The sequence below is a fragment of the Seriola dumerili genome, unplaced genomic scaffold (assembly GCF_002260705.1).
Source record: "Seriola dumerili isolate Sdu_G_001 unplaced genomic scaffold, Sdu_1.0 BDQW01000003.1, whole genome shotgun sequence".
Lineage (NCBI taxonomy): Eukaryota > Metazoa > Chordata > Actinopteri > Carangiformes > Carangidae > Seriola > Seriola dumerili.
The window spans coordinates 705,571-733,150 of NW_019174258.1; the positions used below are offsets into that span (position 1 = coordinate 705,571).

Sequence of the window (27,580 nt, forward strand, 5' to 3'; positions counted from 1 at the left end):
TTAATGTATTTTATTATTATTATGATATGTGGCACATTTTGTGGTATGTGGTACAGGATGGATGGATTACTGAAGAGGCCTATGGTGCACAAGCCAGGGGTCCAAGGGTCTAAGGGGCCACTGGGCCAGAGCCTCTGTTTGACTATTAAAAATATCTTAGTTGGAAAGTCAGATGACCGCAAAGAGATGGAAAACAACCACAAAGAGATGACCACAAAGAGACGATCACAAAGAGACAACCACAAGGAGACAACCACAAAGAGGAAACCACAAGGAGGAAACCACAAGGAGACAACCACAAATCTGTCCCTGGAGTACAGGTATACAACAAATAAGCCAACAATTACAAGTGAGCAATGCAAATTAAGAGAATATAAAGAAAAGTTAATAGGATTATAAAATGAGAATTTATATATGCATCTATATTTCTGCCAATTGGTCTATTTCTAATAGCATCTGATTACTAATTAAAGCCAAATTTATTTTTCTCTAAGCCAAACTTAAATCCAACCTTACTCAAATTTTAACACAAGGTGACAAACAAAATTAATCAGGAATTTCATTCATTTTATGCTGATGTCTAGGCCAAAACGATTGGCTCATCATTCAAAAACAGTGTATTTTAGGTTGAACTAACAACAGAATCAGAATTACATTTATGTTATGAATTCTGTGCACTAGATGGCACTATTGGTTCAGCACCAGATCTACATACCAAATAAGATTCAGGCAAACAGGCTACTGGAAAACTGTATTATTCCAGGAATTCAAACACCACAACTCTCCACACATTGGGTCATAAAAAATGGGTCCCATGAAACACCAATTTAAATGTTGAAGTTTATGATGATCAGAGTAATCAGTTTGGCACAGTCTTTGAATTACATTATTCTTTTGAACACTGTGAAATACTCATCAGCATCAGTACTTCATTTGCTCATAAACCATGACTTTTTCATGACTTTCACACAGAACCCCATCACAGTAAGGTACAACACACAAGGTAAACACACAAGTTGAGCCAAAAGCAGTCAGAAGTAAAACAGTCTTTACACATTGTTTAAAGGCAGGCTGACAGTAAACAACTTGAAAGCAGACAGATGAGCCTGCAGAGGAGAAAGTGGGTGGCATTTATACTTGGGCTTGATGAGGTAATTAGGAACAGGTGCGCAGGCAGTGGCAGGTGATGGCTGAAGGAGGGTGCTTGGTGGACAGATGGGCAATGGAATGACGGTTCTGAAAGGATATGAGGCTATATTGTACTGGGACCACAGACTAACCTCAAAAAAGATTAGGATTGACTGCCTCACTACATTGTAAGACACACTGCTTATGTCTGTTCATCCATACCAAAATGCCCTGCTGTGATCATACATCTAAATCAACACTGCCCTGGCCCATATTTTCAAATGTTTTCATAGAGTCTGCCTTGTCCACTGGGTGGTGACAAAACACTGCACCAACAGCATCACCCTACAGCTGTTTGCTTGCTAGTGTTAGTGCTAGTGTTGTATTTGATTTAAAAGAAGACTTACATATGACTACAGCACACACACACACACACACACACACACACACACACACACACACACACACACACACACACACACACACACACACACCCACTCACACACACACACTGGGCCTATGTATCGACTGCATACAGAGGCAGCCTGTTAGACAGGTTACACCCAGAGAGTCGCCTCACTGCCCAACATCATTTCAAGGAAAGCCTCAGTCTGGCTGGAGACTGTGAGAAGTGGATACCAGTGCCACCCATGCACTTCAAAAGAGATCTCCCGGAGGTCTTTTGTCTTCAGAGAGAGAAAGGACTGAATTACTGCACAGAATTTAAGAACTTTTAACCTTTTTAAAAAATAATGCAATTTATTACCAACAGTCAGATAGAAGATAAACACTGTTATAAATCAAACGACATGAACCAGATATACACCAGTGATATTGAGACGCTAAGTCACTTGGGATCCCCAGCAGCCATATATGAAGTTCAAATGATTATTCTACAAGCAGCATGTAAAAAGGAAAAGGCATCATGCTTGGAATTATCATTTTATATTTAAACACAGCTCCTGTTGGTAACCGATTAGCTTGACTCTGAAGCACTAAAAGGCTTCATTTGACAAAGAAGACATACAGGTTAAAGTTAAAACTTGGTTTTACAATGCACGGTGGTGGAGTACTGTACTTAAGTACAGTGTGAGCTACTTGTACTTTTCTTGAGTATTTCCATTTTCTGCTACTTTACACCTCTACTCCACTACACTCCAGAGGATAATATTCTACTCTTCACCAATCGCACTACATTTATTTGGTAATTTTAGTAGATTGTTACTTTACTGACTCAGAATAATGATACAAAATATAATTCACAAATGAATTATGAAGATAAATTCAGTTTTTTATCAAGATAAGATATTTTGATGCTAATAGGCAACTTTTGTGCTTTTACTTCACTATAATTTTGAATGCATGACATTTAGATTCAGTGAGTGAGACTTTTAGAGTATTTCTAACTTAAGTACTTTCTACACCACTGACAATGTAACCAAAATTATTGTATTTCAGGATGTACTGGAGCTGTCAGCACAGACAGTGAGTAAATAGAGAGTTCATAGTATGAAGTGACTGCGGCTCTATTTCAGTCTGTTGTTAGGAAGTCCCAAAACTGCGCATGCCCAGTTGTTTAACTCCCAGTAACTAATGAATATTTAAGCATATTCCACGTTCGGCGCCCTGTGATTGGACCTTCCGGCTCAGTTTCCTGTGTTATGTTTGAGAGGCGGTTTTTGAGGGCACTGCTCAGCTCCCTCTGTAAATCACTAAGCAGCTCGCTGTTTGGACATTGCTCCGCCGCTGTCAGTGTAAAGACTCACATCTGACCGCGCGATGGACGGACGACACCGATGAGCCAGCCGCATCCATGCTGTCAGGAGTTTATCGGGAATATCGTCTGTAAACGTGGATATTGTCTTCTGGCTTTAGGTTAACCGACTCAGAGTTTTTTGAAACACTTTGAACTTCACTGAGGTTCGCACAAAGACTGGATTGCGGACAGGGAAGACTGCGACTGTTGCGTTGAAGTGAGAGGATGGTGAGTGATATTTACGCTGGCGGAGATTGTTTTGTACAGTCAATATAAAAAAAATATTTAACACAGAGCAATGTTTAATCGATATATAGGCCTAGCCAATAATATTCTAAAATTAGATTAAGTTTCCTTAGTTGCCTTGTCATGGAAAACGTAAAAAATTTGTTGGTACTCTGTATTAGACATTTATTTTTGGAAGTGCTTTTCTCATATTTATCATGAATCCCACAAGTACTAACAGTCCTGACAGTCACAGACTTGTTATGGATGCAGTGAAGGTTATTAGAAAAGGCACTGACTGAGTGACATCCAGAGAGATGTCATTTAAAAACATCAGTCAGGTGTATCAGGTGCAGCCATCTTTCAAAAAACCGGTTAGTCTTGGAGGAAGAGGAAGAGGCAGCCAGGGAGCGTGTGTCAGGTGGAGGGTGTCTACTGTGTATGTGTGCAGCCTGTTGTGCATTACAGGGAGACAGGTTTTTCCTGGTTACTGAATGCCATTCCTGACACGCCTAGACCTAAGTTATGGAGGACATTGTGTGGCCTCATCCTTGTGTTTTGGCAACAATTCCTCAAGTCACTGTCCTCTGTGGCAGAAATCCCACTCTGGCTGAACATAATAATACAGCTTGATGCAGCTCTTCAGCACATTCTTACAGCAAGGAGACGGCACTTAACTGAAGGTGTTGTAATTTGCCTCAAGAACACAAAGTATATGTTTGTTTTGGGTTTAAGTTTACCTTCAGGAATATTCTGAAGAACTCAAAACTTCAAGTTATCCTCTCTTGAATAATCCCATGTCTCTGTACAGTATGTTTCATGCATTACAGCGTCTTCAAACCTGTTCACATACACACAATGTCTATTTGAAATAGGCAGGACAGAAACCTGTGAGCATTCTGCCATCTTAAGCATTGTATGGAACCTGTAGGTCAGGTTACCCAGAGGAAAACCCCAAAGGAGCATTGTCAGCATAACAGAGCTTTTACACTTGAGCCATGACAAAAAATATAAAAGCAAAAAAAAAAATTATATATTCATGCAGAATTCCTGCCTTAATTCTGCTTTTGTGAAGCTGTTATCCCTTACACACTCTTTTTACTGCAGTATTTTTGTGTATTTGCCTGTGAGCGAATGAACAGCAGCTGTTTTCTCCCTGTGAGGTGACCTAAATGACAGCAGGAAATACTCAATAGCAATGACAGAGTTGTGAATATAATGGTGTTGAGAGATAAAACTTTCATCTAAACTCTTTCAAACAGTTTCTAAGACTTGCTGAAAGTAATGTAGGTTTTGTCTTTAGAGCTTTTTAGAGGAGGTTAAGGATGGTGCCAGCTCATGTAGAGAGTAGAAGAGAGAGAAAACAGTCTGATTGTCATCCTCACTGTCTGGAGTAGCAGACACCAGCATCGCTCACTGGGTCCTTCTCTGCCAGATGCTGAATAGCAAGTCGGTATGACAGCAGATGGTTTGCATTAGTTTCTCCTACAGGGAGGTGCGTACTGAGCAACCCCCCTCTCCCTTCATTTCAAAGCTGGTGCTCCATTTTCAAACCCATCACTGCTGTAGAGATTTGCTCAGGAATTCAAGCCCTCTCTCTGAAAACAAGACGAACACCCATTCTGTGGACCTGGGGAACTCGTTAGGCTTGTTGCTGTGGTTCAGTACGCTCACACTCTCCTCCTGATCAGTTCCATACGTCTTTGTTACAAAGCTACAACTATGCTTTCACTGCTTTACTGTCTGTGATGACGGACCTCATGAGTGTTGACTTCTGCTGTTGCACTTGTAAATCATTCTGGATAAGCATATAAACTGCACACTGTAAATTAAAGTTGTCGGTTACAAAGTTTTTCGCTTTCTATCAGTCTTCTTTATGCAGCTCCATTTTCAATGGAAATTTAACATGCCCACAACTTTTATTATTTAATCTTTAAATTTATTGCAAGCAAATATTGTAATATTTTTTTTCCTATTGGAGTAATTGCTGCTTTATTTGTTTATTGTTGTACAGTAGCTGTCATCGCTGCCAAATTAAACATTATAGGGACATAAGACAGTAGCTATGATTTTGTATTGTTTCCACAGATACCAAAGGCTCCATGGGTGTAGTCACTTACAATAGAAGTATATTTTTATTTATATTCATGTTTCATCATTGAGTTGTCAAGTGGTGACATGAAGACCTCCAGTATTCTTGTAACTGTGAAACATGATATTCTGAACGCTGGAAGTGGTGAGGTGGGGAGCACCCATCGGTTTTCTCTCTCTGAGCAGTGTGTGCACCGTGCAACGCAGCTGCACAGTTCGGCTCTGTGTTTATGCTTCAACTTTGTTTTAGAAGTGACTACCAACTGAAGTACTGCTTCTGTTATTGATGAGGAGAGGATGTAGCTACTTCATCTGATCACTAAACGTTTGTGCATGAAGCAACTAGACAGAGTGCTGTGCCGAGATGAACTGAACTTAATCCTGTTTGGTAAATAATTACACAGCTGTAATATTTTATGGAGTTATCATAGGGTGTAAATTTAATCGCACATCAGCTAAAATGTGATGATTCTGAGTTTGCGTTTGCTCAGTGTGGAGCAGATAAACACTCCCATCATACTAGCAGATGATTGTCTCTAACAAATTAAAAATCTGTCGGGGGTTAAACTAAATTGTCTTGCTCAGCTGTTATAAGATCATCAAACTCCATGCCTGAACAGACAACTTCTCTTTTACTTTAAAAAGGTAATGTAAAAGATAAATAAATGCTGTTGTAAATGTTATGACATTTACATACATAACTACTCCATGTAATGTCCTTTGATGCTTGTTTAGTTTATTTTCCTTGTTCTTAGATCATAAACCACGCAGTGTCCTTTTATAGCTGCCTATTTGCATGTATGACTTCCCTCATCATGGACAGGGAACAAGGTCAGACTCGTGCAGCTGTGCTCCGCTTATCTGCTCTAATAGTTTCCCATTGTCACATGCCAGCCAGTGTTTGGCCTCTGACTCAATGGCTAGCCTCTCACTCTGTCCATTGGAAACTTCATTTGTCTTTATGTTGTCAGTTGCATTAGGTCTGGCCTGTAGATTGCTATTGTTTAACCTTACTTCCCTAAAAAGACACTGTACTAGCACAGGGAATTAAAATGGCTATTATATCATGAATAAAAAAAAGTGTGATTTTTATGGTTGATCTTATAAGCAGCTGAATTCTTATAGTGAGTGACATTTTTTGTTTTTCGTTAAGTAGTTTTTCTTTTGTTGCTGTTTGCTCTGCTGAATTGAACATTAGGGCCATGAGTCAAAATGGGTCGCCACCTTTGTTTTTGATATATATTTTTTTTCCAATCTAGAATCAGTTAAAGGGAGACCTGTATTTACCTGAGGGCAGTTGTAGGATATTTAAATGTATATCTTTAAATGATAGAGTTGCACATGCATGATTTTGGCACAGGCAATCTTGGAAGAAGTCACAGGAGCGAAGACAGTGATCAATGAGGAACAAGAGCAGAGTTAAAGCTTTTTAAAGGTTTGTCAGCATTTGTATAGAGAGGCATGAATGAACTGACTGGAAACAAAAGTCAAAATTAGCTGGTTTGAATTAGTTGTCTTTTCTGGCACATGTCCCCATGGCAGGGCTGAGTCAGCGCATTTCTTTGTGGAATCATGCAGTGACCCGAGCGTCAAAATAGTATCCTCTTGAACTTGATGTTATTTTCATTCATAAACACTACTGTATTACATACACACACCAGGCCAGCTAAATAAACTGTAAGAGTAAAAATGAATGGCATTTATAGAGGGTACATTACAAATTAAGTATAGATTCCTGCCTGTAGCTGAATGACAGAGACCACATGAGCTTTTTCCTTAGCTGTATTTATCAGTTGGCTATTTGCAACTCCTTGTCATGCAGAATTCAGTAGCAAAGATATCAATATGGGTCATGACTGGACTCTAATGTTATCATGTAATCACTTTAATTCTCCATGTGGATTTCTCTTTTTGTGAATAATAATATCACTAACAGGCCAAAACAAATGACTTGGATATGATCAGCGTTGGGTTTGGCTGCTTCTGTTGGATTCCTGTCATCATTGACAGAAGTGGTTATTTACAGCAGCTAGGGTCACAATAAAATTAATAAAACTAAATGCATTTCCAAAATGAAAAATCCTGGACCTTTTTGTTGTTAAACTTCATCCTCATATGCATTCCAGCTGGGTAACATATACCATGTAACATGCCCTTAACAGGACATTCACCAACTCTGTTTTCTGATTGAAATGGGCTGCCTGTAGTGTTTGTAGTTTTTATACTTTGATGCACTTCTTCTTTTTATTATCTATAGTTTCATATAGACTCTTTTATCAAAGTAGCAGACATTTCTTGCCCTCCTTTTTTGGATACTCAGGACTAGCACATCTGTATTTTTATTGAACACTTTTAGTACTGCTCTTTAATTAGAGGAATTACAGTATACGCTATCAACCAGTGCAGACTGGTGCTCCCACATACTGGGAAGCAGCTCAGGGATTTTGTTTGTGCTGTCAGTGTATGAATTAAACAGCCGAGTCATTCTTTTAGCTGCATTATTACTGTGTTCACTTTGGTGGAGTGCATAAAGTCAACGTCATTAAACTCCCATTCATCATACGCATGTGCCACACCCTTTCACCCATTGAACCTGCAGTTGAAAACGCTAATGCGCTTGTGGTCACAGTCCTAAATATGTAGTCCAGAGTTTATTTTTTTGTTGCAGATACAGTAAGAAAGATTAACAACAGTACTGTCATGCTGATCTATCATAGTTCTGTATGATCTCGTTATAAAACCTCCTGTAGCTTTTGGACAAACTTAAAACTCTGGAAAACAAGTGTTGTTTACTGAAACAACATAGAGTCAGGTAAATGCATTCTTGCTCTTAGGTTAAAGAAGAGGGCTGACCTTGTCTGACCTTTGTGACCTTTCTCACAGAAATGTGAGGCACCTTTGACCGATGTTAGCCTCTCAGTCTGTAACAGCACTGTACTCAAGATCCAAACAGTTTCAGCTCACAGCAAAAACAATTCCCTTGATTTGCTGTGTTTTTCAGACCTTCACCTCTGTTTTCTGACTGAATCCTGGAGGTTTATCTGTTTTAATAGATATTAGATTTCCCCAAAAACAGACGCAATGCTTCTGTTCTGAGTGCAACCACTCTGATTCAGCTGGAAGCTCTCCTGGAGACCTTTAAGAGACAATGACTTTCATAATTGCAGCTGTTTGATAATGTCAGCTGCTGGCTTCTCAGTTCTGACACTAGAGGATCTTTCTGTCAGTGGTACATCATAAAATAATGGAGGCATTATTATGTAGTCGAAAAGAAAGCAGGGCCTGATATGATATGATCAGAGCCATGGTTGTTAAATTTTTAACAACCCACTTTAAAAGATTTATTCTCTAAATGCTAGATTTTGTCTTTATTGGCTCAGTTTTTTTTTTTTTTTTTGTCAAAACTTAGATCTGACGATTGGTCCATGAATCTCATTTTTAGCTTCTAAGAAGTGAAGGATGTGTTGAAATAATTCATGAGCTGCAGGAAACACAGGCAGTCCTGCCAGGTTTTGTGGCATTTTACCAAACCAAGTACTGCTTTGTTGTTACACACAATTCACTATGTCAAGTTTCTCCTCCATCTTTAGTTTTAGATGAAAAGAGTGCAATTTGTGTCTTAACATGTATTCAGCTGCTATGAGAGAAGATGCTGGTTTGGATTTCCACTGTAGATGGTTTGCTTACATTCAACCACTACTTAGACTGCTTTCAAAAGATATTTAAAAAGAAATACAGCATTCTGAGACATGTTTCTTGTCTAGGATTTCAGCTGAGCTCCACCCTAAACCACATTGTCTTTGATATCACATTTTATTAGGAACCTTACTGCTGTTGTCACCCATTTAAGAGATGGGTTCAGTTTGAGATGTGTAAAACAAGCAGCTCTCAAGCTCTCAAGAAAAGTGCTGTTACTGTGAAGCTGAAGCTTTGTGAAGTTCAGTCTGAGACATGTTAAAAGTCATCCAGTATCTGTTTACACTTGATCATTATGTCCTCTTTCTTTGGGAGGGAAGGTGCTCTGCCCTTCCCTGCAGGCACAGCATTATAACATCATCACAACCACTCAGGTCTCGTGTTACCAAATCCGAGCAGATCAATATTTTTCTTTTCATTCTTCCCTTTTATGTGACCTCTGGCAGTTCAGATAACAGCGTGAGTTATCTAGTCACGGGGAAGGCCTGTTGGTTGCATTATTTATGATGGTGTCCCAATTACATGCAAGTGACCAAGTCACCATTCAAGTTATCACAAGTACAAAGATACCAAGAGAACTGTCTCTGCTCACCACTATCCTCTACTGTATGTGCAGGTGTTCATTCACAGGATCATTTACAGGAAAAAGTTTATGTTCACATTTCCATAAATCTCATATTTCCCGTGAATGCACAATTTCCAAAGGCTTTGGTTCCAAGTTTTTGCATTGGTAGGGAAATATTATAACCAGTATGACAATAATTGTCAGGTCCGAGTTGTTTTGATTGACAAGACAATGCTTCTCCAAAGTCTAGTGAGTTTTGGCTCTGACCACTATAGTGACTGCTTTGTTGCCTCACTGTGTGTGTGGATGTGACTCAGGCAAGCGCTACTGGCATTGTGGCTGTGGTTTAGGGTTGAAAGGGGAATGTCACAGTTTTCACTAATTGTTATTTCTGTGTCCTAGTCAATGTGTGTGAATTTTCAACTGGTTTCCTTAAGTTAGATGTCTAGTGTACGCTTGAACATGTGACTGAACACAAACCCAGTCAGTTAGTATGTTATAGTTCCACAAATTCAGAGCATGGTTCATTGTCAGCTGAGCAGCGCCAGGTTTTATATCCCGGTGAGATCACAAATTTAAAGTTTAGTTTCTAGCTGAGGCTGGAAGTAGTGCTGTGTTAACAAGCATCATTTGCACTTTCAGATAAATAGGTAGAATTTCCATTAAAGGTTTAGCATTGAAAACAGAGAGTGGTTGTGCCAACTTTTGGCCACACACCATTCAGTGCCATTCAGCCTGGATCAGATGCTTGATTCAGCAGTTATTTCCCGATATAGTGAAATATTGATATTTAAGATGCTGGTTCACCACATATTGCTTTCTTTTCACTATCAGAATTCTGCAATTGTATGATTCTGTTCTTTCTGGAGATTTCTGCGAAAAACAGATCAATTGATTACCAGTGATATTCAAATGTTTAAAAAGACAGCAGTTCATCTCCAATGTTTAATATGCGAGGCTGCAGGCTTCAGAACAGACCTTGCAGGCATGTCTGCTTGTTCTGTTGGCAGGCGAAGCGACAGGTTGCCTCCTCTCTTCCTATGTGGTGTTGAGACAAATGTGACTGCATGTTGGCTGTAGTACTACAAAATGTGGATTGGCTTTTACAAACAAGCTTTTGTTTGTCTTTAACTCAGCAGCACAGGACTTGGATTTATAACCTGGAGAGGTGTTAGACAAAATGAACACACATTATACACACATTATACTACACAGTATTTTATGTAAGTATATGTTTAGCGCTGCCAGAGTTTCAACCTCATTAACAGTTCCAGTTTAGGGATAGTTGTGCAGCAACTGTTTTCTGCTCTGTGTAATTCAGTGTGGATTTACTCTTTAATCAAGTTCCAGCCTCATCTGTAGTTTTCAGCATCACTTTAGAGGAAGAAGTTTGTGTGTGTGTGTGTGTGTGTGTGTGTGTGTGTGTGTGTGTGTGTGTGTGTGTGTGTGTGTGTGTGTGTGTGTGTGTGTGTGTGTGTGTGTGTGAGAGAGTGTGTGTGTGTGTGTGTGTGTGTGTGTGAGAGAGTGTGAGAGTGTATGTGTGGTGTCACACAGCAGCAATGACCCATAGTGTGAGACAGTCTGATCCGGTTTGAACTTCTGACACACACACACACACACACACACACACACACACACACACACACACACACACACTGCTTCTGCTACTGAGTTTCTACTCTGTTTCTCATCATTGTTTATCTTCCTCGTCTACCTTGGAAAGGCCAACCATCCCAGTCAGCAGTTTTATCAGCATCTGGCCTGATTATACATAGTGAGTGATCTTGGACAAAGTGCAGACGCCAGCAACAGAGACCAGGTGGAAATGCTGTTTAGAGAGTCATACATCCTTAAGCTCTTTTTAGTTAAGATCCAACCAAATATGTTTTGGATTCCACCAAGAGGGGAAAAACAATCTGTCAAAATCAACCCATACATTCTTGCTGTGAATGTGTGTTGGAGCTATTCCCTGACTTCTTTTGGCACAGTTTAGGAGTGGACAGTCTTGGGAGCAGTTATAGCCCTTTTAGTATTTTAGTGTCCACTAGTCATACTAGACTGGTGAATTGCGTGAATGGTCATTTGTCTCCATTTGTCAGCCCTGTGACTAACTGGTGACCTGTTGAGGGTGTGCCTTGCCTCTTGTCCAGGGATAAGCGAGTATGACTAATGGATGGATGGATAGATGAATAATAGCATTACTGGGAAAAAAGAATAACACATGACACAAATATCCAATGGTTACTGTTTGATCAGTGTTTTTACAAGGTAAAACAATTTAATGTTCTTTGCACTATACCATATTTTGAAGCGTACCATATTCTTGCTTCATAGCAGTGAACTTGCATCTGTTTCAGCCTTTTTTAGTGGTGGGTAATCCATCAAAGCAGACATTTTTTGTGCCTTTTTTTTTTTTTAGATACAATAGATACCATATGACTCTGTGATAACACAGGGACTGTTTTGAAAAGTATTCCTTGTTGGTGAATTCAAGGAAGCTCAGAAATTTTATAATTAAAGAGTCGACTTAAAAAGCATTGCATTCACAGGGTTTCCAAGTTTTAGGATTGTTGGAAAAGTAAAGCCAGGGAGACAAACAATAAGTGATCTACAACATCAGGAAAAGGATGATGTCGATTTGGTTGTCAGACATTAAAAAGGTTATTCTGAGGTTGGAGCGTAAAGTTTCCTAGAAATGTTTCACCCTATCAATGAGCGCAGTACTGTGTGACAGTTCTGTAACTTTGTCAAACAAAATAAAGCTGATTCACTGTTCATTATCATGGACTGTCAGTCACAAGCAAGATTTAAGTCTCTGTACTTCGGTCTTCATACTTGAAAGAAATGAACTGCTGGCAGTGGCTGCCTTGAAGGTAGGAAATCATTAAAAAAACCTTATGTAAATGTAGCATAGAGAATACATGATTGGATGTTAATGGACTAAAACACGCAAAACCACTGGTATGGTGCACGAACCCAGAGTGTGGAAGCAACTTTTGTTCTACAACATTTTAGATGCACAAACCAGTAAGAACTGGAGGCCAAATCAGTGAAAATCACAGATATATTTCCATATTAAATGGACATCCTGAGAGAGCATTAATGACCTGTGTATCATTGTTGTCTAGTGTTAGACTGTGTAATGATAAGACCTGCTAATCATGTCGGGAGCGATAGCAGATTTCCAGTCTGCTGTTTTTAATTTAATTTGCTGTTGATGGTGAGGCAACACTTTTCTCTACATCTGGTTCACAGATTCCCACAGAAAACCCATTACAAAAATTACAAAAAGTAGGTATAAATGAGAGCATTTATAAAAATCCCTCCTTAGGTTACCAAAACAAAACAAAAAACAAAATGAATTTCATGGGGCCGAGAAACTCTTTGGACTTGTTCACTATGGCTAGAATTATCCTTAATTTGTGCTTTAATTTGTGACACATGTTTACCAAATTAGAGTACTTGGGTCTTTGTTCTTGGCTCTTTCGGCAGCAGCCTTTTCATCACACAGTCATCAGCGAGTGCTGATAGTAATTTGGAAATAGCCATCACATCTGAATCACTGCTGCTGGCCAGTTGTTGAGTGTCCTACATCCATGGCCATCTCTAGCATTTTCTTTTGACCACCACTTGCCTTTTACCTTTTCTAGAGGAAAAAAGAGATGAAGTTTGAGATTTAAAGACGGTAATATATTGTTATACAGATAGCAGTGCATATAAGAAATAGATGGACTGTACAAAATCTTTTTTTTTTAGATTAAAATTATTCCACAACACAACCACAAAAACATATGCTGTATGTGTATATCGTCATGTCTCCATGGTAAGATATTTTGACAGCAATGACTTTAAAAATCAGGTCAAGTAAGCTGTTACATGTTGGCACCACTAATCTTATACATGAGGGCTTATCAGACATGGGGTCTGTCCGCTACTACAGTCTGTTCTAGGCCGAAGTCAAAATCATATCCACTGAAATGCTTGGCGGGGCACTTTCCTTTAGTACATGACCTATTAGTCTGCCTTGTAGCACTAAAAATTATGTTTTTAAACCTGATTTAGCTTCAGAGGCTTCAATTAATATAACTTATGTACTTTGCTTTATTAAAAATGCCTTTTCTAATCTGATGATGACGAACAGGAGACTTAGCGTGTTTCTGTACAGAAACTCAACCTGTTTGTGGGACAAATAAGGCCTCAGCTGTTTAGATATTTGACCAGTATTCGATTTACTTTCACTACTTGTATCAAAGCTGTGCGATTTCTCCAGACTTTTGGTACAGGGTGATTAACGACTATACTTGCTTCTTATTTTAGAAGAGAGGAATTCGTTCTCATGGCTTTTGTCCAGATTTGCCTCGGAGGGCAGAGCAGAAACGTAGTCCTAACACATGGTGGACTGTGTGTCAAATCCTGGTGTGGAAAAGGAGAACGACGCAGAAGGGAGAAATGAGGGGAAAAGTGCCGCTTATGATACTGAATCAAACCCAGCCATTTCCTGTACACCGAGCCAGAGCTGCTCAGCACTCTCCATATATGGTAATGGTATTTGCATGAAGGGAAAGCCTGGGCTTATAGATCAGGACTGGTGTTGAAATTCCTTTGTATTAACTTCTGGGAAAAGGTCTGGTCCTGGAGGTTTTTTTTTTTGGTGATCTGATTATCTTCGATTCCCAGAGGGAAAACTAATCAACACAAAACTGCCCTCTCTGATTTTTTATTATACTTCCATTATTAACTGTTGCCATGATACTTGTCAAACTATCATATATTTAGATCTTCTTATCACTGTGTTTTGGTGATATCAGATGCTCACTTCTTTACTGCGTCTGTGTGTTACTAAGTTGTGTGGTTCCATGGCGATGGTGTTGTTATGGCCACCGTAGTCACCAGTTGTGCCAGATGTCCCCTGTGTAGTGTGTGTGTATTTGTGTGTATTTGTGTTTGTCTCGCTGTGTCTGCACTCATACTCCACCGCAGACCTACAGTAACTCGGATTTCCTTTAATCCGAGCCAAAGAGATTTTTCTTGTCATAACTGACAGCTAAATGAGAGAAAATACATCCCATGATATCTGCATTTTCGGAGGATTACAGGACTTCATCTCCCTGAGCACTTGTATGTGAATAGATGAATCTTCTTGTTCTGCTTTATCCGCCTGTAAATTTAATCGTTAGTTATTTATTGTAATACAAACTTCTGCTATTTACTTTTTCCTCTAATACACAGTGTTTGTGTTGTGAGGTGTTTTGTCTCCCAAGTCAGTATATCCAATTCCCCTTATAGACATTAATAAAGTTGTATGCATATGCAACATCTGCATACTTCAGCAACATCACAGTGTAACTTTAGGTTTAAAAAAAGAAATCTTGTCAGCAACATTACAGGAAAATCCATAATTCAGTAAAACACTTAGGAAAAGGTTAATGTCTTCACCATTTTCCACATTCATAAAAGTACATTTTGTTACGATGGTGAAACATCTGCTGTTAGTGCAAAATATTACTGTGTTGTTAGCTTTTCACACCAAGTGTCTGGATTCAAACTGACGGAGCAGTTTAAATTTAATGGCTGTATGGAGAAGCGTTTTCATGAATAGTTACTGATTTAAAATCTGCAGAACAGAAATCTCTGTAGGGGAAGTGACCCCCTCACCCCAACAGCCATACTACATTCACTCGAGTGTTACGACCCTTCGACCCCCGGTTGCTCTGGTGCGGCTCCGCAGCCAGCAGCAGAGGAGTGCGGTTGATTCGGGCACCTCCCAGACGTCTTTGTGTGTATGTGTGCAGCCCTCTTTCCCTGTGCAGCTATTGCCTTAGTCCACTCCTGTAAGTTAGAATATTTTCTTTCTCCTCGTGCCTCATTAAACAAGGCCTAAGTCAAAACAGATGAAACAATCCTCAGAATATTTGACATTTACCTCCTACGTCTCCAGCTTATTACCTCTCCCTTCTTAAATCTGCACACTGTCATTCCAGACATAGCAGAGAGAGAGGTTAAATATAGCATGTTCAATTGTTTTCACTTCGTGGTTGGGCCAGCACTCTCTTAACTGTAGACTTTTACGGAAAAGGTTTTCATCTGTTTTCATCTGCTGATGCACTACTTTTAATAAGTAGGTGGCAGCAAAAGGATACCTAGTAATTCCCTGAATAAAAAGAACATTTGGTGATATAAACACCAGTAAATACAGGGTTCTGGTTGTGCTGGTTCTGGACATCATTGAGGCCCAGTCAGCCCCTCAGAGGACAAAGTAAACTCAAATATACACAAATCTATTCGAAAGATCAGCATCCACATCCACAATCTTCAGACCAAACGTTTACATTTAGCCTTAAACTTTCTTATTACACTTAAATTACCCTTAATATTCACCCAGTGTTATAAGTAATGGACTTGATTTACTTAATACTGTCATTCTGTGTCTTTATTTTGTACTATCTCTACTTCTGTCGGTATAAATGACTCCTACTGAATCCTGAGAGGGATTTCTTCTCTGTGGCTCTTCTCGAGGTTTCTCCCTTTTTACCCTTAGGAAGTTTTACTTTATCTGTATCAAGGGTTTTATAGATTGTAGGGCACCCCAAGACAAAATTTTGGATTTTGGGTTAAAAGAGCAAAACTGACTTGAATTTAATACTTTTAGATTTTTGGTCTGCCACTGGTGTGCCACTTGGTCTGCAAGTGTTCAAGTACATTTGTGTGTTTTTTTTCCTGTTTCTCTTCGTGTCTACTTTCTCTACATCATGAATTTACTTCTTTAACTCCTTGAAACTCCCTGACATCACCCTGTCATCGTTGCTAAGGAAGGAAGGAAGTCAGCATCTCCCTCTGCCGCACCTAAAAAGCTGTAAAACATGTTAATGGGTGTGATCTGGAGAATTAATCAAGCTATAATTTGCTGCTTCCCTCCTGAGGGTAAATACCCGCTGAATTAAGCTGAAAAGCTGTTAACATTCCTCGCCATCTTCCATGCTATGACCGAGTCTGTAAAGTGGTTTTAATTTTGCTGTTGTAAAGAATAAAGTCACCCCTGAGTATATTAAAAGCTTTCTGGCCCTCCCCCCTGATTTAGTAATTTAAAGTTAATTACTAAAAGCACAATGACTTTCCACTGGTTTATTTTGTGCTGTCGTGTTACTTTACTGTGGTCCTAGATATTTACCAGGGTTTTGTCTTTTTTTCCCACTTTTGTGTTTATTGCTTTTATAATGTACATACAAAAATAACTCACACTCAGAACATGCAACTGCAGAGGGAGTTACATTATACAACTACGATTTGCTCATTAAAACCTTAATAATTCACATTATTGTCAATGAAATCATACATTCTAAGCATTATCAATTTTTCCCGTTTTCTGCTAAACCTGTTCTTCTTTCACTCTTAGAGAATAAGTCATTTTCTCCATCACAAATATTTCCTGCACTGTATCTAACCACTGTCCACATCTTGGTGGATCCGTATGAAACCGGTCTCTGGTAACAGCCTTCCTCGCAGCTGTGAGGGATTTTGACCAAGTAATTATCTTCCTTCAGCACTTCTGTTATATTTCCCAGGTATAAAAGAGAACACTTCTTGGAAATTGTATATCCTAATACCTCATTCAATACTGAGTTCACTCCATCCCTCAATGGCTGTATCTTTGGTCAACTCCAGGGTATGTGTACGATGTGACTATGACCACAATGCCTCCAGCGTGCTTGTTGCCTTATAGGAGTTGTTTGTTTTTTATATTAGGTGTAATTAAGAAACAAATTGGGTATTTCCAATTACGTTCTCTCCATCTACTGTATGTGAATCTACACATGATCATGATATTCAATTCTTTTTCCTACTTAGGTTCTTCAAGAATGTAATTTTAGCCTGAAATTCTGTTAAATTATGATAAAGTTTAGAAATAATCCTTGAAGTTTTTTAATAATATAAATTGATCATCTGAAACAAGCCTTGTTTCATCATTTCCCCTGCCTTGCATTTATCATTCACCATTCACAACACAATTTTTTAAAATCATTTCAGGAAAGTGGCCTCATTGGTGGGAGTAGCAAAAAATAACTTGATCAACGTTTTATTTATAACAGTTCTGCTGTGATAGGAAACTAGGCTGTGTTACTTTCAACTGTCTGCCATTCTTCATTCACAACACCCAACTCTTGATTAAGATTAAAACCTGTAAGCAAGGTTTGTTGCTTCCACCTAAAGAGACAAAAACGCAATCAATCAGTCAGTTGGCATGGTTTTTGATTGACATTTTGTGATATGATTGAAAGCTCCAACAAGTGATTGATATTCATTTCAATATAAAACCTTCATTAAATTTGTTTTCTCATAAAGAATCACCAAAAAGAATATGGGATTATTTAATTTTTTTTAAATGCTACGTCCATTAAAACATTATCTATGTGTTTGCTGCATAAAATACAGTATCTTACTATAGAAGTATCACTGAAGGAAGTATTTTATTTTTCCTTTGACAGTATTGTTTAAACTGCCTCTCAGCTCCTTCCTCTTCCGACACTTCCTCACCAAGGGGGGAGGAAGTCAAGAGTTAACTCGTGTGTTGACTAATGTTCTCGATGCTCTCTGTGGTTCTCCGTCCAGGAGAAAGAGACTCACTTCTCAGAGCACATTATGACCCTTGTCCACAGTAGCCAGACACCACTGACTCATAGCGCATGATGAATGACCTCAGTTCTCCAGAGACTCACTCAGCTAGAACAAAAACTGGAATGTAGGGAGAAACCAAATTGTTAGGATGTGGATAAAAGCTGGCTAAGAGCATCTTTAACACTTGGACAAATAACACAAAGCACTTCTGGGAATCTGACCTTGCACTATTTCAAAGTAAACATGGCTCATCATGCTGCTGGGATCAGAAAATGTGAACACTTAAGAGGTTTTTGCTTTAGTGATAATAACCATTTTCCCCTTGGCTTTCACTTTGTCTGATTATCTCAACAGTGTGATAAAACCACACCACCTCAACCTCTCAGTGTGCTTTAAAGCCACAATTCCTTCATGTAGCTGTGCGGCCTTGATGTCAGACTCTTCATCTCTCCGTACCATCTCATTGTGTCTTTCTCAATGAACTAACAATTGTACATTGTGTGTGTGTGTGTTTTGTTGCAGGGGAGCCGGGGGCACTACCGGTACCACTGGCAGAGCCACAATGTCAAACACAGCGGTGTGGATGACATGGTGCTGCTCAGCAAGATCAATGAGGACGCCATCGTGGACAACCTCAAGAAGAGATACATGGATGACTACATCTTTGTATCCTTTGCTCACAATCGTAGTTCACACCCCAGTGATGAATAGTTGAGTCCCATCTCATCGGTGCTATTTCCAGAATAGCTGAATGGTCATTCACAGTGACATAGTAGCAGTGAGTAATAGGTCAGTGTTGGAAGGTAATGCCCTCCCCCTGAGACTCTGCCATGACTAGTGGGGCAAAGGGTCCCTCTGTTCATACCTCCACCCAGACCTCTAAATCCTGCCCCTTCACCGATGTCAGATTTACTCCGGTCCTGTCTCACTGTGGTGCAAAATGTCAACAAAACGGTGTGAGGAATAGCAGGTTGCATAATGGAGGAATCTTTTTGAATCAGAGCATTGCTGCTGTCTTCTTTGAGCAGCCATAATTTTTTTTATTGTGGTAGTGATTTAGACTCATGTGCTGAGGTCTATCATTTTCATGTAGCACATCACACAAATGCTATAGGTCCAGGTTTTTAAAGTGTGGCTGTGGCTGCACACACAAACACGCAAGCCGCTTGTGACGTGAAACGAGTTGATGAATGAATGAATAACCCTTTGAAAAGCGATGCTGAGCATTCTCAAAGCAGCCTATTACATAAACTTCGTCCACGCTCTGGCAGTGCTCAGGATTATGAAGTTTAGTAAATGCTGGCAGTTTTAGGTTCGACAGCTCTGAGTCAGGCCTTTGATTTGGGTCAATAAATAGCCGTAACTGCGAGGTCTCCCTGCCAAGGCTGTGGGTCACTGTAGGCCACCCACAATAGCAGCTTTATTTGCCTTGAGCGGCATTTTGGCTTCAGGGCATAAAACCTCACAGTGTTACATGGCCGGTCTATTCTCTGTTATTTGTAAGCACTGGATACTTATTTAGGCTCAGGCCTGATCACCAGATACTCCGCTGCTGCCCTGTTGCACACTCTGTTGACGTCATGGCAGACTAAGATTAAGTCATTTCTTTCCTATACAGTTACATAATCTCTTTGTAAAAATTTCAAATAAATGATTTGAAACTCTGTTTGCACGTCCAGTCATGACCCTTAATACATAATGTCATCAGACATACATTGGTCCCGTGCTTATCTCCATCAACCCCTTCAAGCAGATGCCATACTTTGGGGAAAAAGAAATTGAGATGTATCAGGGTGCAGTAAGTAGCCTTCCATCTTTTCTTCAAGGATATATTTGTATGAATGATGCTATATGGCTATAAACACATTTAAGAATCACTGATGTGTTATTGAAATGCCGGGGGTTTAAGATGGTAACAGTCTGAAGGACAAAGGTTTTTAAATGAACTGAGTAAAATGCAGTGGGAACTTTCCAGCGGGCTGGCGCAGATGTTGCTGTCAGAAACTTGACTCAACCATTGAGAAGGTTTGGCAGCACCTTCACAGAACAGCCTGTTCGAGTCTGCCTTCTCTTGGCCAGCCTGCTGAGAGTGGGCTTGTCTGCTTAAGCCAGGAGCACACTTGAAGACTTTTAAAATCCTGACTGACTGTGAAAACACTCAGCATCACACATGCCAAATTTAACAGTTTGGCAGATTATCGTTGTACATAAGTGCACTGGGTTCAGATTTTCAGAGCGTACCAGCTAAGAATACAAGGAAAAGTTCAGATTTGTTCAGAATACGTTGAAACATTAATGAAGGAGCTTACTTTGTTGCTCCCTTGAAGGGAAACAGATTCGGCAGTGGTAACGTATATTATTTTCAGTACAGACTTATCACAGTCTTGGAAGTAAGTCCTCATGGCCAAAGTGAAGTTAGTACAGAATTTATTCTACATTTCTATTGTCAACAAATACAATGAAAAGACCAAAACCAACCACGTGTTAATCCACCTCTCAATACCTTTGAGCAATTCTTTACCCAAACAGAAGTAAACAGTGCATTTGTTGAGGACTATTTTCAGTGGTGGATTAATACACAGTTGGTGCACTAGTGAGTATTTGCATATTTGTTGACAGTAAGGAAAATATAGAATATCACCAGAATCATCCTTCAGTGTGTTCCAGGCTTTAGTTTTAGATTAACAACCACCAACACACAGTTTTACAAAAGCTGTTTAAACACTGACTGTAATTAAATTCTTTTTGTCAACTCCCAGGCTCAGTATGAGAACCCTCCTCACATCTACGCTCTAGCAGATAACATGTACAGAAACATGATGATCGACCGTGAGAACCAGTGTGTCATCATCAGGTAAGACTTAAATAACATCATTTTCGCATTCTTCACATATCATGAACTAATGACTTGTGTCAGCCAAAATATGTAGTGGCAGAGAAGTTCTTTATTTAATATGATATCTCTTATGCTCAGTTTGTCCCTTGCCCTCTTGTGTAAGTGAGTCAAGTTTCTAAATATGCAGGACGGGGAGAGAGTGAGACAAAGACTGGAGATAGTAATCTGTGCAATGTGACCTGTGAGATGTCATAATGAAGCTGAACTGCTGCTGAGCCAGTATAGGTCACGATAATAGTTGGGAGGGGAACAGGAGAACAGACCTAACAGGTTCCACCACATCATTTGGCACAGTTGACTTTCTTTGGTGTTTTTCCATCATATCATCTTCAGCTTTGTTTAAATGCAAAGTAAGGAAAATGCCCTAATGCCCAAACACGAAAACAATGCAGAGTTCACAGCTGGATCAGGCCTCTGTTAACTCAGGATGTGAGATGGAAACAAAGCAACTGTTATAGTGGCTATTTCTGAGGAACTTCCTGGTTTAAAAAAACAGGAAGAACACCTGCTTGATCTTTGGTCCTGAACCACTCTCTCCTCATATGTTTGGGGATTCTTTAAGTACTTTAACAGCCTGTTTGAGTTTGTTGGTGAATGTGTTTTAAGCTACGGAGCTGTATAGGGAAAAGTGTGGTGTCATGATTGGGGCTTTATGCTATGGCTACGGTCCAGTCACCTGAGCAGCGTGGTTACTATAGTGCTTACCTCATGATGAATGACCCCTGCTTCAGCACTTTCACCCGTTGTTTGGACAGCCAGCAATTGCTAGTTCAGTTTCCCACATAAAGGCACTGAGGTGGACTTTGTGATTGACTAAATCAGCAAACAAAAGCATGGAAGTGGTTTTATGATGAACCAGGTCTCAGCAAACAAAGGCAGCTATGAACTGCTGGCCAGGCAGTGTGGTCAGCATCGGCCTGTGCTAGCGCTTTTTCACATTTACTAAGAAAATGTATGAATTAACTGTAAGGGGAATTCAGGATGAGGTGGTTTTGACTACACTTGTTGGGAAATTGTGACTTTCCCCGTTTTTGTTCAATTTCAACACGCTTCTCAGTTTATCTGTTGCCATCTACTTACTACAGCATGTGACTGATGTGACTATGCCTTGAAATCTCGAGCTGGTATGTGTAGTTGGTGTTATCAGTTTGGCACTCCTCATCAAACTATTAGATGACATCAGGCCCATGACATCTTCCAAAAGTTTGAGAACCAACTTCTTCACATCTGCTCCCAGGACAAATAAGACCATGGTCCTGTTAGAAAAACATTTTTGTGTTCCTTAAAGGGGGATTCATTTTCAGTCTTTCTGTCAGCATGTCACCCAAACAACAGCTCCCTAATCCTATAAAAAGCAGGTTTTTTCAGTGTTGGCTGGACCCCTATTTTTTTCTCCTTGTTTTTTTAATGATCGTCCATGAGCTCATTTCCAGACTTGGCTGTGCCAGAGCTGGGTATGTTATAATAAGACCAGTTTTAAAAAGGACAATGTGTATTGAGAGATTGCCAAGCCCAAGCCCAATAGTATTTATGTAAGTGGCCTTTTCATTTAATTTCCTTCCCAAATTGATCTACTATATTATCAGTCATATCTATGGCTTTTGACCCTTTGCTGATGTTTCCTTGCTTTGAAATTGGAAAACTTACCTACATCTAAGTTTGACATATCAATCTGCCACCTTTTATAGGAATTAAATTATTTGGATGTAAATCAACAAGATATTTAAAATAAGTTGGATTATATTGTTTTAGATAAATAAACAAAGTGCAAGGAAAAGGGCCCATCTTGCTCTTAATATCTGCTGACTCACCAATTTTCAACCTGAACTATTTTATGTATGTATAAAAGAATAATCTAAGCTATGATCTAAACTCAACATTACACTTATATGGAGAAGGGAATCATCCCGAGCTGTCGACTGACTCTTGGTCGATAACTTTGATCCCATCCCAGCTGAAGTGAGTCCATCTCATTTCACAGATGTAATGTTCCCCACAGCTGGTGCACGTGACGTTGTATGCCACTCCAGTCCTTTTCTCCTTCTTCTGAACTGAGGGCAGCAAATGAATTATTTTAGGTTAAACGGATGATTGATTCTTCTGCTTTGAAATGGCCCACTCAGCAGTTCAGAGACTGTATCAGTCAAATGTCTGACTCCTGTTGGCTTGACCAAACACTGGAGCAGAAAATGAGGCCTGGTCAGCAAACACTGAACTTAAGCATGTGTGTAAAACAACAATAAAAGGAGGTGAGGGCGGCATGGAGTAACACTTCTGCTACCAAACATGTGTCATCATACGATACGTCACATTAATCCTTTTCTACACTGCACATAGATTACCATTTTTGAAAGCCCAGATGGTATCAGTACTCCTCCTCCTGTTAGAGCCATTATAAATAAAAATCCACAATGTGAAGGAAATCTATTATCATGTGTCTGCTTCACCCAGTCTGCTCATTTTCTTTCCTAAAATTGGCTGTATTAAAAAAACTGCTTTAACAAAGGTATAGCTTCAAAAGTCTGCACAAACACAAACTGGTTGATTGTTTGTTAGTCATTTAAAGTTTGACGAGAGATTTACAATTCCCCAACTCCATCCTCTTGTTTTGGACTGGTAGGTTGAGCCTTAAAACAGATGGACAAAGGCTCCTGTAGCTTGAATACAAGGAGAGGTTGATGTTTTTAAGGTGCGAGGCAAAATCTTAAGAGTCTGCTTGAACTTACTGGACGTACAACTTCAACCAGTTCTGTGGGAACGCGGTGCACCTAAAACCGCTGGAACTAGAACTCAGTGTTGGCTGTGCATCCTCCTCATGGCTAGTGGCTGTAATGCCTCATGAAAGTTAATGTTTAATCCTCCCTGCTTCTGCATTGCATTTTTAAGTCATGTCCTTGTTTGGTTAATAAATCTCTGCGGAAGTTAACAATGCCTTTCAGCACTTTAGCTCCTTAACAATGAGACTCGCCCCTCTGAGGACTCAGAATGGGACTCAAACTCCCAGCAACTTGTGCTGAAAATAGCTCTTCAGAGAATAACTTGCAGGAGTAGAAACAATGCTCTCAGAGGGAGCTCAGGAGGGTTTTCTGGCATTAAAACTTGATATGCTGAAACTCATCATATATTTGTTCCCCCGACTCTTGTTACTTGAGTCTTCTGCAGCGGGGTATCCCAGACAATGCTGAGGATTTGGAAGAAACGAGGAGGTATATAGGGGGGAGGGTTACAACCATATAGAGACTGCTGTGTAATAGAGTGGCTCCCATGACTTCCTCTGGCAGCCTCTAACAGTCTGCAGCTGTGTTTCTCACAGAGGCATTACCAACCTGACCCTACTTTAAGGCACAGAAAGAAAAACAGACTCCACTGTCATGCACTGCCAAACCACATATGTCAAAATAAGTATGACCCTGGCAAAGTGAAAGGCAAGGAGGAAAATAGACAAGTGTAGGGTGAGGGAAGAGAGATATGGGAAAAAAATCTGTAAATGTGACAAAACAGAATAAATGTCCTTATTACTGCAGCATTCATCTGCCCAGATGTGCTGTAGTCAATCACTCATATAGCGTCTTGAGATGAAATTTGCTTCTAGTTGCTTCTAATTGTACAAAATACATGTTGGTTCATATAGAAAACGGAGGTTGTACACATGAAATCTGTTTATTCAGCAGATTCACTGTGACTGAACGTCCAGCTCATCTTTGCTTTGGTGGAAACGCAAATACACACTGACACATACATAAACCTGCAAAGTGGTGAATTGCAATTATGAATGAGATCAACAGTTGTGACTTGACTTAAAGCAGATTTTGACCATTCAAATGAGGAATACGTACATATAATATCTTGATAGGTTGGACCTGGAAATCAAAAGTAACCTCAAATATCATCACGTCAGTATTTACCGTATTCAGTAGCTCTAAGCCTCCTGTTTGCTGCTGTGTGTTCAGACAAAACATGTAAACAAACCACCTACAGCTTGAAAAAACATAATCAGAAGTGTGTTTTTGAATATGAATGTACAGTAAAGATCTGCGCTCTACTCTCTTCCTTATGAAGTGTCATTCACAGGTGGTAAATGCTTAAAGTATTATTTAGTTGACAGATGTTATGTGGCCGAGCCCATCCTCAGCATGTTATTTGTTCGACATCAGACCACACGCAGGCGGCAGTGATACATTGACATAAGACTGATTAGGCAACAAAATTAAAACGCACAATAGCTGCCATAGGCTGTAATACCAAAGAACCACTCAGGTGCACATGCCTCACTTAACCTGATGTCTGAGCATATACTCATGTGTCTCATTTCGTCTCTTTTTCAGTGGAGAGAGTGGAGCAGGGAAAACTGTGGCGGCCAAATATATCATGGGCTACATCTCCAGAGTGTCAGGGGGTGGACCCAGAGTACAGGTGAGACAAGCTGCTTTTTCTTCTTTCATGTAAAAGATGCATGAAACATTTTGAGATTTTTTTTAGATGTTGATGTGCACAGATTGAATATTACATTATGTTGTTGTACTCACATTTTTTGTTCTGAACTGATAGTAAAAATCAATACTAAGTGAAATTAAAATCAAATTAAATGTGAAAAACTTGAGGGGATATTAGTTGAAAATGAATATATTACTGCTCCACAAATACGTTGCTAAAGCTGAGACTCCCTGTATAATGACAGGAAAAGCATTTGCAAAATTCATTTATTAAGGAAAAATCTGGTCAGTGACTTTCTCCCAGCATCCATACTTGAAGTCTGTGGATGGTTTTTTCATCATCACTTTCAGTGTAGTTAAAATGTATTTAATCATTCAACATGTGACTTTTCAAATTATATCATTCTAGATGAATAACAAAACAATTTATTATATTATAATTGTTCGGTCCTGCTTGTAGAATCATTAACAAATTGAGCATGATTTGTAACATCACTGCACACTTCTAACAACCTGTTGCTACTTCATTCCTGCACTTGTAACGCCCCTCACATCCAGTCCTCGTCTTATCACCCTCATCCTCATACAGTGCCCTGTTATCAGCCCATCAGCAGCCTCTTGTTCACCCAGCCCCCTTCAGCCACCTGGCAGCCCCCCAAACCGGCAGATGTCCAGTTCCTAAGCTCGATAAAGATCTAAAGTTTGATGAGGAAATGCCTGCACCATGATGGCAGTGGGTTTTTTTTTTTTTTTTTCTACATTTAATCCACTCAGAGCCGCTTCTACCAAGTCAACATCAGAAATCATCTTCAGGCTTGAAATTTAACAGTAAAGCTGGTAGTCTGACTGGTTAGACAAAAATATACTATATTTATGGTATTATTATTGCTTTAGGTGTCCAGAATGGCAAGTTATGGTATAAATGCACACTTCTGATGCAAGTTATAAAAATAACTTTTTATTGTTTGTTTAAACTAAGGTTGCCGTTACAGTGGAAAAAGTTCACCTCCTCTCCACCCCATCCGGTTCTGTTGAGCATCACTTCTCATTCACATGGTTCCCTTCAGCTTTGCACACACTGTGCGGTATGCTCAGTACATCACATGCATTCTTGTGCAATGTGTTGACGTTGTGTGTTCACATGTGTCTGAGAACAGTTTTGAATAGATAATAATTTCCTGCCAGTAACACCTGTTCATCTGTCTGATCGTTATCATCTTCACAAAGACTAATCGTATCGATTAATATTCATACATCACAAAAAAAAAAATCTAAGTTCTGGATATAGAATATTTATTTTAACAACTTGAGGCCATGTTGGAAATGTGTTTGTTACTTCAGTTGGATTCCATGTGTTTTGAAGCTCCATTAATTAATCAATGCATGGTTTGTCTTGGAGGCATAAAATATGATAAAAAAATAAATGAATAACCGTTTGGATATCTATAAATAGCTGTAAGCGTAAAGGGCAGTGCTTATTTTTTTTCCTTTCATATGGGACTATGTTTAGTAACGCAAAAAAAATTCCAAGAAATAATTTCCACTCAACTTCTGTGTACAATAATGGAAGTGGGAGCAGCTCTGTCTGCCGTACAGATTTAAAACTCATGTGTTTGTGACATGCAGATGGCTCACAGGAAAGATAATGTCCTCCAGACTTTGTGTGTCTGTCTGTGGATGTGTATTTGTGTGCGAGTGTGTATCCATGTACACACACACACATGCTCGTATTTGAGTGGAAAGTTCCAGAGATGCACAGACCAGCCTGTCAGCGAGGGTGTGAAGTGTGTGGTGTCTGTACCTGCTTCACAGACCGTCTGTGACGTAGCTAACAGCTCGTTGCTTCTGTCTCCTCGCAGCACGTCAAAGACATCATCCTGCAGTCCAACCCGCTGCTAGAGGCCTTTGGCAACGCCAAGACTGTGAGGAACAACAACTCCAGCAGATTTGTAAGGCTTTCATTTCACTTTTTGTGAATCAGTGTGTCTAACATCACGGCTCAATTCATGGTTCTTGTTATTGAAAGAAAACATCTGAAGTTAAAAATCTTCTTCCAAGGCCCCTTTTTTTCAGCCTCGTGTTTTTCTTTGTGAGTGTGTGTCAAATCTGGTTTGCAGTGTAAGTGAGGATGACTCTGTAACACAGAAAAAAAAATGTAATAACCCACTCTAAATGCA

General features: G+C 39.6%; 1 protein-coding gene across 2 annotated transcripts in view; it reads left to right on the forward strand.

Annotated features, from left to right (window-relative positions):
- Positions 1–2,899: 2,899 nt before the first annotated feature.
- Positions 2,900–27,580, forward strand: part of myo1e (myosin IE) — a 48,639-nt gene continuing 23,958 nt past the window's right edge. For both annotated transcript variants that reach the window (XM_022744468.1, XM_022744474.1), the window contains exons 1-6: positions 2,900–3,112; positions 18,597–18,740; positions 19,783–19,872; positions 20,834–20,928; positions 25,296–25,383; positions 27,263–27,352. In XM_022744468.1, coding sequence (XP_022600189.1) covers positions 3,110–3,112; positions 18,597–18,740; positions 19,783–19,872; positions 20,834–20,928; positions 25,296–25,383; positions 27,263–27,352 — 510 coding nt within the window. In that variant the 5' untranslated portion in view covers positions 2,900–3,109. The remainder of the gene's footprint in view (positions 3,113–18,596; positions 18,741–19,782; positions 19,873–20,833; positions 20,929–25,295; positions 25,384–27,262; positions 27,353–27,580) is intronic.